General features: G+C 44.9%; 1 protein-coding gene across 4 annotated transcripts; it reads right to left on the reverse strand.

Annotated features, from left to right (window-relative positions):
* Nucleotides 1-1,985: 1,985 nt before the first annotated feature.
* On the reverse strand, nt 1,986-8,160 carry LOC146354027 (CMRF35-like molecule 5). Of its 4 annotated transcripts, none has more exons than XM_084838006.1 (5): nt 8,013-8,160; nt 6,726-7,058; nt 4,920-5,001; nt 3,900-4,107; nt 1,986-2,959 (listed from the first exon to the last, which is right to left on the reverse strand). In XM_084838006.1, exons 1-4 carry the CDS (start codon nt 8,050-8,052, stop codon nt 3,915-3,917), a joined length of 648 nt encoding a protein of 215 aa, XP_084694132.1. In that variant the 5' UTR covers nt 8,053-8,160; the 3' UTR covers nt 1,986-2,959; nt 3,900-3,914. The 4 variants fall into 4 exon arrangements, with proteins under 4 accessions (XP_084694132.1, XP_084694130.1, XP_084694133.1 ...); XM_084838004.1 differs by having other exon boundaries at nt 2,027-2,959; nt 6,642-7,058; XM_084838007.1 differs by having other exon boundaries at nt 2,028-2,931.
* Between the last annotated feature and the right edge of the window lie 3,999 nt (nt 8,161-12,159).

The raw sequence follows: 12,159 nt of genomic DNA on the forward strand, positions 1-12,159 counted from the left end.
TGGCTATCTGTGGCTTTGTGTCAACATAGTCCATGATGCTGGTGGAACTGCCTTTCTGGACGCCAGCCACCCACACAGCCCATGACAAGTTCCCCTTTTTTTATGCATTTTCACTGGCATTGTCACCAGCCACAGAGTTTTTCTTTTTGATGTAGTGATAGCTTGGTCACTTAACATATGTCAGATTTTATTTGCTCAGCCATCTTTCCAAACTTAATTTACATCCTCTTGCTCCTCACTCAGCAGACAAGCACCAGACATCTGTTTGTATGAGGTTCCTTGTGCATACACAGATATGTATCCTGTTCAGCACTGGGGAGAGACCACAGACCACTGGGCAAAGTCTGGGGCTGGCCCTATCATTAGGCAGAGTGAGGCAGCCACCTCGGGCGGCAGATGCTGCGGAGGCAAGGAGTAGTGGTGAGGTGTTAGAGGACAGAGCTTTACACTTGCCTGTCTACCAGGCAGCCTTTCTTACACTTCCTAACTGAGGCTGCTGCCCTCAGGTGTGGTGGAGGACATGGTCAAGTAAGGCTCAACTGTCAGTCTGGTTGGCTTCTGTACTTGCAGTGGGGCAAGGGGTTGCCATCTTGTCATTTGCCGCTGGCAGAGAAATATCTTGGGCCAGCCCTGGCAAGGCCTGAGAGGAAACTGACCTGGAGTGGATGGCAACTTTCAGACAGCAGCAGGAGGCAGTGATGAGGGAGGGGGTAGGTCTTAGCCATCAGAAAGCCAATGACAGGAAGCTGGTTGCAATCAGGTACTGCAAGACCTGGGAGGGCACCTAGAAACAGGAGGAATTGTTCCAAGAAAGTCCCCAGCCCATCTTTATTCCAAGCAGGGCCTGAGGACCACACACACGAATGGATGTGCGCTCTCCCTCCTTCGCTCAACGTCTCCCGTTGGCTCCAGTGCCACCCTCATGCCTGGTCCTCCTGGGCCAGCTGAGGCAGGAGGGAGGGAATGAAGTTACTGCCTGCTCATCTGGAGGCTCCGGATAGCTCTCTCTATGCCCCATCTTCTCCAGCCCAATCATGTGTACCATTTCATGCCCTGGGTTCTGATGGTGCTCTTTGATGTAGCTTGGGTTGCAGGGTTCTGCTAGGGATCCGATCTTGAGCAGGGATCAGGTTAGGTCAGGCTCCTCAGGAAGCAAGGCAGAAAGAGATCCGCACCACAGAAAGCTCCAAGTGATGCTGGGGCTGAAGCTGGCCAGGATTGTCTGTATGTTGCTCCAACCACGATCAGAGCAAGACTGAAGGTTAAAGAGAAAGCTACCAGCCTTTAGGCTGGTTCTCAGGCTGCAGCAACATGGGAGTGGCTGTTAAACCTTAAAATGAGGTTTAACCCTCCTCAATTGCTGGGATGGGGGTGGGAGGGGAGAGAGTATGTGCATATGCATGCATCAGAGAGAGCGGGGGGGGGAGGCTCTGTGTCTATCTGTGTGTGTGCCTATGAGAGACAGAGGGGGGTGACGGGGATGCTGGTGCCACACCCACCACCTCCAGCCATGCCCACCACTGGCACACAGCCCCAACCTACCACCCAGCACCACATACAGTCCAGCAGGGAGGAAGGTTATCCATGCCTGGCCTGGAGGATGGGACGATTAAGGATTCACCCTGTGCAGGCAGGTTTGCAGCCTCTACAGAGGCTTCCTCCTTCCTGCAGCCCCTACTTGTTATGATCCCACTCAGGGTATTCTGCCTGCACTCAGACCTGCTCTGTGTGTGGCTTGTACCCCCTCCATCTCACAGTTTGGTCAGATAATGTGCAGTTTGATCATATAATATGTGGGTATATCAGTCACTGGTACATAATAGTGCCATCTGCTTACTCGTTTTGGAATACCACCATTCAGTCTCATCACAGGCGAGTCGTGCTACATATGATTGCATTGGTTCAGCTGTCTGTACATTAGATTTTACGATACTCCCCAGTGTATCTGGAATGCAAACTAATGGATGTAAGGCATCCAAAGGAATAATATTTCGTACTCTATTTCCACACACACTTACAGCAGGAATAAAGACCAGAGTGACCATATTTATTCATTTCATTTCTATACCACCCAACAGTAAAAGCTCTATGGATGGTTCACAAAAATTAAAACCCTAAAATAAAAAAATAGAAGTTTAATATTTTCTACAAAGTACATGTTATTGCTTTAAATAAATAGTTTTAGAGTAATTGACATAATCCTACATTACACACACTGATGCGAACCATGGTAGAGTTGGCATCTGCCCTGATTTAAACCAACAGCCACTTGAGAGGGGGTGTTAAATGAATGCATACTTGCAAAAGAACCCCATAACAAATTTTGGAAGGGCCATGAGGAGATAAGAGATCTCCAGGTTGGCCTTGATGAAAATTCATAGACAATGCAGGACGTTATTTCGAATGTGCCAGTAGTTTTACAGACTAGAAAATAATTTGTTTGGAAAGGGAACCGGGGGGGGGGGGCTGGTATTGTTACTACACCAGCAAAGGGTCTTTGTGGCTTGTAATGTAACTATGTAATATAGCAATATTTATTGAAAGGACTTCACAAGTGCAGATAATAAATGTGCTCAGGAGCTGAAAGTGAGATCAGATGTGGAGCATAGGTAGGAAATAGAGACCAAATAGGAAAAACTAATGACTCTGGTTTAACCTCTGCTAAGTAGCTGAACTGACACAGTTCCTTTAGCATGAGCCTCTTTCTGATAAGTGTTTAAACTATCCAGGATTTTGGGATGCTGTTTTCCAACTTTGATGAAGTAGAATTATGCTGAATTGATGCTTTGCTTTCCTCTCCTGTTGGCTCAATCCAAAGTCTCTCATTTCATAAGACAGCCAGTGAGAGGACAGCTAGATCCATCACCAAGTACTAGTCGCACACCTTCTGTGCACGGTGTTAGAGGGCAGTGTTCTTGTCTTGATCCACTCCTAGATTAAGATAAAGATGGTTCCTAAACTACAGACAGCAACAAGAAAGTGGTGTTGATTAAAGAAGTGACACCTGAACTGTAGCATTTGCTTTCGTTCTTCTTAACTATCTTGGAATTTGTGTTATCACATATTCTAACTGGAAAAGAAAGATCTGAGGCTAAAGCTAGTTTGAAGGAATAATCCAGACATTGTTTGGTTCTTTTAATGGTTCTTTTATTTTGACTCTGGATTATTATGTCTGTAATGCGCTCAGAATCAGAAAGAGTTTGGCAGCAAACACTCTGGGCTGATTCAAATGCAAAGCATTTTACATAAAACCCTAACATGTGCTTATGGTCATCAAAAACATGTTCCCAGCTTTGTGTGGCATACTGATACATGTGCCAGAAAGCTGGGATGGGCGATATGTGAACACTGGATTATAGGGAGCTGCTTTATGCTGAGTGAGGCCATTGGTCCATCTAGCCCATTATTGTCAGCGCTGCCTGGCAGTGACCCTCCAGGCTTTCAGGCTGGAGTTTTTCCCAGACTTACCTGGAGATACCAGGGATTGAACCTGGGACTTCCTGTATGCAAAGCATGGGCTCTACCATGGATAAAATCTAGCGCAAGTCCTACTTAGAGTAACCCACTGAAATGAATGGAACTTCAGTTAGTCATGGCTAATTTCCATCCCCTTTATTTCAGTGGGTCTGCTTTAAATAGGACTTATGTTGGATTTTACCCCATATGAGCTATGCCCCCACTCCTTTGGTGCTGTGTAATTAGGGAAGAGGCTCTTGGAGTATGAGCCACCTGACCTGATTCAGGATAACAACCCAAGTTCATCAAGAGCTGACACAATTTTAGGATCCCTGATTGCATATACCAAGCTATGTAAACTATATTTTGCAGATCTGCTTATCAGTGTTGGAAGGTCCCTGTCATGCACCTGCCTCCCGCCTTCTCATTTTCTCATGTCATACCTGGAAACCTTGTAGCTAGTTACACAACTGAGTGATACCCTTTGATGGGAGTGCTTGAAGCTCTTCTCGTGTCTCTGGAATCTTGGTGTCAGAGCTTCTTGCTGTCCTGTACCGTGTATGCACCCAAACTGCAGCAGCTATCATGGCTAGGAAGATGGGGATTTTCAAGAGGAACAGGAACAGAAAATCAGTGTTGCTGGGCTGGATTCTAAAGAAAGAGACATTCCACTATTTTTTACTGAATAATGACAAGCAAGCCATATGAGTATAAATTAATCATACATTTGTTTTATTGGGTGCAATCCCGTCTTGATATCGATGCATCTGAGGTTGGAATCCTCTGCCATTTCCCACACCCTGCTGGGCTCCTGTCTGCAGGGCAGAAGGGATGGAGTAGTGATGTTTGCTACTCTTCCACCTTTTTTCTTTTTTCTTTTCATCATTTCCCTCTAGGAGGGAAATTATTTAGGCCAACTCCAGGGCTGGCCTAAATGTGTTGCTGGGATGGGGGTGTGGTTGGGGGATGGGAGGGCTTTAGATCCTTTGGATCCAGAACCTCCCCTGCTCTGGCCACACCACATTCCTGATCCTCTCCCTTTTCCTTCTTTCTGATGTTGGTGAGGTGAGGGGTATGGGTCTTTCCATGGAGGGGGAGATCTGAGATCAGATCTCTTCCTCCGAGATCAGAGCTCTGTCTGCTGCCTTGGAGGGGGATTTCTGACCTACCCTATGGCCCTTGGCAGGCTGTCTTGGGGACCATCTGTTTGCCCCACCTTCTGCCTTAGGCTCATTGTAGAAACTTGTAGAAACATAGGTTAGAAATGAATTGCATGAACAGGCAGTAATATTTTTGGTAGAGGTGGCAGAGATGAAGAAGATTTAGACTGTGGCCCCTGGCATTCAGCTACAATAATGCTTGTCATTCAGCCATACTTTCAGCCATACCTGGCATCCAGCTATAATGACAGGCTACATTTGGAGTCTTCCTTGGAGCATGTGGGCTGCAAATGGTTATTATACCTTTCAGGAGCTATGGTAGCTGCTCCACCTGGTTCTTCTGTTGTTTGTTCCATGCTTCTAAAATGGGTTGAGGCAACAAAATCTGCAGAGAAAAACATATGCTGTCAAATCCTGACCTATGAGATGGTAAATGTATCCATACTTCCTGACTGATGCATCAAAAAGAGATTTCAAAGTGGGTCCAGATTGTTCCCCGGATGGTGGTACCTCAGGCTGATCTTGCAATATGAGAATTCAGGAATTAAAGAGCAACACAGCAGCTGGATAATGGACAGGTGGCTGAATTCCAGTTCTGTGCACCCATCCACGATGACCCAGTCAACATCTTGTGCCAAACCTCCCAAAGCCATAAATGTATTATTTATGTAAAATATTTATATACATCTTTTCTACAATAAAATATCCAACACAGTTTACAAATTTCACATTGAACACAATAAAAAACCACAATAAAACAAGTAAATTAAAAACATATTGCAGTAAAAGCAAGTCTAGAATCATAAAATCAAAGAAAGCAGAAAATAAGAACATTAACCACAATTCACAAATTGGAGAAACGATAAATGTGTTGGTGACAGCTGAACCTGCCTATGGGTCAAAGCAAGCCACATTCTTCGCCTAGAAGATGGCATCCTATATTTTGCATAATTTACTTTGCTGCTGCCCTAGTCATTCAGATTGGCAAAGAACTATATAGGGCCCCATCTCCACGAGCCATTTACTCCAGGGCAGGTGCAATTTGAGGTCCTTCAGGACATATGATGCAGTTGCCACTTCACCGCCATCCATAGTTTTCACCCGGACAATTCAGATTTCCAGAGAGGCGTTCTGCTACAATGGTTTTGGTTTGCTGCAGGTTTCTTGCAGTTGCAAGCTGTCTGTCCCTTCCCCAAAGCAACATCGCATTTTGTGGTGGGCGTGTGGTAGGCGTGCCTAGTGCTTGTGGCACTCTGTGATGCCCCTTCACTCCCCCCCCTTCCTTCACTGCTATGCAGTTACAGAAGCACGGAGAGGCATGCCCATTTATTCATCCACACTTTTGTACGCCTTCACAGCTTCATATCTTCACAATGGTTGCTTTGGAGTCAGTGCCCAAGGGCTGGGGGGTTTCAGGGGAACAGAAGGACCAACTTTGCTCCAGCCACCATTTTGGAATGATGGGTAGGCATGTACCTCTCATGCCTTGGCGTGTGCAAACCATTGAGAGAGTCTTGGGCTGGAGAACTGCCAAACAGTTGGCATGGTAATGGAGGAGCAGATCACCCACATTTTACCTCACGAGAAATGGACAGACACAACAGAACCCCTAAAATACAAAGCAGCCACTAAAACCCAAAGTGTTGCACCCCCACCCTCACGTGCCTGCGCAGCTGTGCATTTAAATATAGTGGTAAAAAAAGAAGGGCACAGCAGACTTTCCTGTTGGGGAAGTCCACAGTAATTTGCGTGTGTATTGCAGCAGAAACTAATTCACAGCTGCAATGCTGTGCAGTTTTGATGGAGTGAAGGGTGAAAGCGGTGCCGTATAGACAGCCCCCAGGTTCCTAGAAGTCCTACTGCCATCCCCACTTCTGAGATGTCACCAGGCATTATTCATGCAGCTTCAAATCTATCTCTGTAGCCTTAAGGGCTAGAAATGTGCTTTCTTTAAAAGTTGAAGCTGCAATGCTCAGGGTTCAGAATTCTGAGCACAACCAATGCCCAGTTACAACACATTCCTACCTTTGGATAGAAGATACAGTGCATTAGCTTCCTGTGTAAGTGCACCAGCCTTCTCCCTATAAGAGTAAACACAGCAGTGTTTACCTGCAGTAATGATAACTTCCACTTTGTGCCAGATGTCATACTTCCTCTCCACCCCACAAAGATATGTCCCAGCATCTCCCTCTGTGAGGTTCACCATGGTCACGCTGAATTCACGAAATGTATGGTTGTCTTTGATAGACATTATTTTCCACTTCACTTCTGCCTCTGAGCCTGTCGTTCGGACAGTGTGGTCACTAGAACAGAGTCTCACACTTGCTTCTTTGCACCAGTATTTGACCGCTTCTTCATCACCCTTCCCATATTTGCACAGCAGAGCCACTGAGCCACCAAGAGGTGCGGTCACTGTGTCAGGCCCCTCCAGCGCCCAGCAAACTGTGAAAAACAGAGAGAAATAGGAAGCCCTTTTCACTCAGAGCAAAACAGATCTAAAAATGAGTGGAGTATTCAGGGTCCCACTTGAGCCTCTGTATGAAATTAATTGGAAATCATAAAAACAAAGAGAAGGGTCAGATCATCATCTCTCTTAATCAAATGACTCAGCCTTGGGTGTCTGCATGACCAAATGGGAGAGAAAGCAACAGAATGTCTATTATTTGAAACCCACAGCTTAATAACATGACTTTCTGCCCGTGTCCATATCATGAGTACCAAAGAAATATTTATTTTAAAGGTGATTTATAAAATCATTTCTATACCACCTTTCAGCCTTGAGCGGGCCCCCAAGGCAGTTTGCCACATTAAAACAGACAACCCAAATAAATAAATTTAAATGAATGAAATCAATAAAAGAGCAAGTAGGAATTAAAATAAATCAAAGGCCTGGCAAAACAAATATATGTTAACTGCCTTCCTAAAAACCACTGATGAAAGGCCAATTATGTAAACTCTCTGGAGACGGAGCTCCACATTTCGTAAAGATCTGGAATATTCCTAAGGTTTTAGTTATGTAATAGGCTTTTCAAGGGATTCTAGAGTCAACATAAGACCACTGGCCTAGACTATTTCCCCACCCACCTCTACATTAGTAGCTAGATCACTGAATTGCTTGATGTAACTAGAGACAAAATTTGCCAATACAGATTTTTCCTCCATTGCAGAGCTCCCCAGATTTTGTTCTTTCTGGGGCCCCAAGAGCCCTTCACTTCCAAGTTCTCTGGACTTCTGCCCATGCCTTGCTTTCAAAATTTGATCTTCAGCCAAAAGCAAGAAAGAAACAGAAATACTGGGCCCAAGGATATTTGCTAAATTGCCCAAGGCTGTATTTTTCCCCAGCCTGATGTAACCCGTGCCACGTCTAATCAGTTCCCACATGCCGGTTGTTCTCACCTTGGAAAAGAGTCCAAATCAAGCCACAGGATAGCCTCATGGCTCTTGTTGAGGTAAGTTACTTTTTAGAAGACCGTGGTTCCTCTGAGGTGTTTTCACGGTGCTCGTTTCATTTGCATCTCAACACCAAATCCTGCAGTCTCTGTCTGTTGGTGGTTTTGCCAGAATCTTGCTGAAAAGGCTGCTTTTTCACCAGGGGAAGTCAGGTCTTGCTCAATTGAGGAAAACATATGAGAATTAATTTTCTAGGAAGTCAATGATACAGCAGAAAGTACAAATTCACAAGCAGACAAGAAAACCACCTGGATGTTTACCATTGTTGAGATAATGCGTTAGCTACCAATGAATCTGAATTTGCCAGAACCTGCAGCTACAGAGGGCTATAGCAGAGTCAGCAAGAGCTGGGATGAAAAAGGATCACTTTACAGCAGGGAACTTGCTCTTCTGGAGTCACAGTGAGATTTAAGCAGTGCAGTGGTGAGGTTGGGAGAAGGTTTCATCCACAAATGATTGATTGTTTTTGTCTGTCATCTGTAATGGATTAGCAGGTCTTTTGGCACAATTATTACTGATACATTTGATGCAAACACATTACGTTCACAAGATGTATGATGAACAGAAACTAAGGCTCAAAACCTCTTAGCAAATCTATCTCCTCTATCTGTCCTGCTGAAAGGCCATCTCCATCAGGCTCCTCCTTCAACTGTCACCATCACTGTCACCCGAGGAGGTGCTGCTGTTCCTTAAAGGCCACCTTGATGGCCCAAGGGCTCCCAAACCTACTCCTAATTTATAAGTCCTGTACTGATTGGGTACTAAGACTAGCAAGGCTGACAGATGCCTTATCTTCAAAAAGAAGACAGAATTACAGTTGGTCTAGAAATCCTTAAAATAAATAGTGTTGGGTGCAGGATCTGCCTTCTGCAAGTGGAAGGGACCTTCTCTGAGAGGAAGGACTCCTAATCATGCCCCCCCCCCAAGAAATGTTCTTCAGATGATGATCTGGAGACTCCTGAATCAGATGTCCCTGAGGAACAAGTCACTTCAGGGGATCCTGAGGCGATCAAGATTGTCCTGGGCCCTCAGGAGAGAGGATGTCAGAGCTTCCCCCTCAAAAGGTGGAAAGCTCTGCTTCTGAATCAGAGAAGAATGCTGAGTCACCACCAAGCCCCCAAGAACATTGGATCCTGAAGGAACAGGCAAGATGTTGGCCAGGAAAAGAGTGCCTGCTTGCAGAAAAGGACTCCTCAGGATTAAAGGCCTCCTTGTGAGCAAGGCCCTCCTCACAAGTAGGACTTTTGCCAGAGGACCTGTAATGAAGTGCAACTGAGGCCTGGGTGGGGCTCTGGAAGCTCTGGCTATATAAGCTTTCAGTCAGAGCTTACTATCTGCTGCAAACAATGTCTGACCTTCAGCTCCAATGTCCTGTATCCCTGACCTTGCCATGCGATGGAGCCTCTGTGCTACTGACCTCTGGACTCCTGCATGACTCTGCTTTTTGGCCCACAAAGTGTGTCCAAGTCTGACAGGTGTGCAAGTTTTCTTGAAATATCAAGTGAAGGGTTATTCCAACCCATGCAAAGTTGGATCCATTCTCTAGATATAAACAAATAAATAAATTGTCCTTTGATCCTGACTTGCTCTTCAGTTCTGCATCCTGAATTGTCCATCAGGCCTGCTGTGCTCTCCAGTCCTGACCTCTGACTTCTCCCTTGACTCCAGTCTCCTGGCTACGGCTCCTGCCTCATCTCAGATCAATATGTACAGCTCAACTCCAACAGACTTTGTTGAGCTATTAGGACACAGTCATGGCTATTCAAGGTGCTGAACCTGTTTTAGAGATAGGGTTCAACACCTTGGATAGCTCCTTTAGAGTTCTGACTGAAGCCCAGAGTGGATTTACAGCCCCACAGAGCCACCAGCCTCCACTGATTTCTTGTGCAGGAACCTTGAAATTTGCCCTAACTCATCTCTTTTGGCAAAATGAGGTGGCAACTCAGAAGAGCATTGATAGCTTCTCTGGCTGGCCCAAGACACTTTGCTGCCTGAGGCAAAATTCCACCTACAGAAGCCAACTGGACTAGCAGTTGAATCTAGGGTGGCCAGGTGTCCTACTTTACAGAAGACAAGTCCTCCATTTAAAGGGCTGCCATAGGACAATCCTGTATTTGAAGGGCTGCCCAGTCTAAGGTCGGTTTAAAGATAAAGAGTGGTAAAAGGGGAGAGGAGAAGCCTTGACGTGTCCCATCAGTGCACCTAGAGATGTCCACATTTTGCCAAATCCATTCCATCTGTGTTTCATGGATTGTCAGGCATCTTTCATTCAGTCATCTGCTCATTGATGAACTCAGATTTTTTTAAAACACAGTTTTGTTCTACATGTATCCAGAATGCTTATTAGGTGGCCACCCTGGGAAGGGGAACCAATAACCACACAGAGACAGTGTTGAGTTATAAATGGACCATAACTTTATTAGTTACAGTGTAGAATTTGATGAGGTATGGGGTTGGAGCCCCTCATTGATGATGGGACAGCATCCTCCACCTCACCTGGGGTCAGCAGGCTAGCTTAGGAGGGGCAAGAGTCAGGAGAAGCCACGTGGAGCACACAGACAGAGGAGAAAGGCCAGGGGGTGCTGCTGTTGCCCCCTCAACATCATCCACCATCTGCCACCTGAGGTGATTGCCTCACTCTGCCTAACAATAGGGCCATCTCTTGGGGAGCTTCTTAATAGGTCAAATATTATGCTGGCTGGTTATCTTCTGCCTGTGCTGTCAGGAATCACATCATAACATCAAAAAAGCCATAAACTGCTACTAAAAAAAGGCTTGTTGTTGTTGAACCGGGCTCAATGTCAGCTAAAGGATGCACATTTAAACCACCCAAAGATTGTGAACGATGGCCTTGGGGGGGGCGGGGGAGTGTCAGTCTCCTTTTGGAGAAGAGGAATCTCTAGATATGGAGGGGGGTGGAGAGGACTCCTGCTTAAGTGGCATGTTAATCACTGACATGTTCATTCATCTGGCAGAAGGAAAAGGCACAAAAATATTTGGGTCAGTGCTCAGAACAACGTTGCTTTGAGGCAATGCAATTAGATGTCATGCAGAAATTTGGAAGGGCGTTCCAAACACATGCCTACATGTACATGTATCTTTTGTGACATTGCTGGATAGGAGCTCTCAAGTGCAATAAGAGATGGGAGAAGGTAAACGGGTGGGCAGTGGAGCAGAGAGAGCATGAACGTGCATAGCGGTTAGGATCTGCATTGTTTAAAATCTGCATTCGTGCAACTGTGTCTCATGCCTGTTTTAAGAACACGGCGATTTGAACCAAGTAGGAATTCTCATGGAAACAAATGCAACAAATATCATTTGGGTTCTACTGAGTCTATTTGCCATTACTAGATTTGATCTGGCCAAAGTCAATGCATAATACAGATGCGTACCATATTTATTTCTTTATTTAATCAATTTATAGACTGCTTGACTATATCTAAAAGGAAGTGGTTAACAACATACAAGTTGAAAATACAAAATGTACACTGTTAAAATGTTTAAAAGCAGAATACATAATGTCTCCATTAAAAACATTTGAAGAAAAAATAATAATGAAAAAAACTCAATTAAAAGATTTAAAATAAAAAAAACTAACAATAAAAAAACTGGGCAGCACAATCAGTCAGGGAAGGCCTGGGTGGAGAGAGAGGTCTTTAACTGGTGCCTAAAATGCCACCACAGTTGGTCCAAGCCTTGAGGTTAACTACTGAGCTCTTTGGAGAGACAGAGGACCTCCAGGATCAATACCTGTGTTCATACAAAAGGAAAGTAGCACACTCATTATGAGCTCTCCAGCAGCATGTGGCACAATAACAGTTCATAATGATGTTATTAGAATGCATTCATCTTTGTGCACACAATTAACACATTTAATGATTCTCCAGGCACACCAAGGCAACAAACGCATTTCCTTTCTGACCAATTATTCACATATTTATAAAACTGCTTAACACATCTAGATGCACTTGATGTATTACGCTAATGCAAAATAATTCCTTTTCTTAAAGTGTGTACTCAAATCAGAAAATGCCGCTGGGAAAATATAGCACCAGATCTCCGTGATCCTGACTTTCCAATCCTTTGCACATAG

The sequence above is a fragment of the Heloderma suspectum genome, chromosome 2 (assembly GCF_057233095.1).
Source record: "Heloderma suspectum isolate Gila_16-S chromosome 2, 16-S_ref, whole genome shotgun sequence".
Lineage (NCBI taxonomy): Eukaryota > Metazoa > Chordata > Lepidosauria > Squamata > Helodermatidae > Heloderma > Heloderma suspectum.

Excerpts from the sequence above, each read along its gene's own strand:
- LOC146354027 (XM_084838004.1), bottom strand. The coding sequence starts at position 8,052 with ATGAGGCTATCCTGTGGCTTGATTTGGACTCTTTTCCAAG. Across the intron at positions 7,059-8,012 it reads GATTTGGACTCTTTTCCAAG|TTTGCTGGGCGCTGGAGGGG; the intron begins GTGAGAACAACC and ends TGTTTTTCACAG. Across the intron at positions 4,108-4,919 it reads GCTACCATAGCTCCTGAAAG|AATCCAGCCCAGCAACACTG; the intron begins GTATAATAACCA and ends CTCTTTCTTTAG.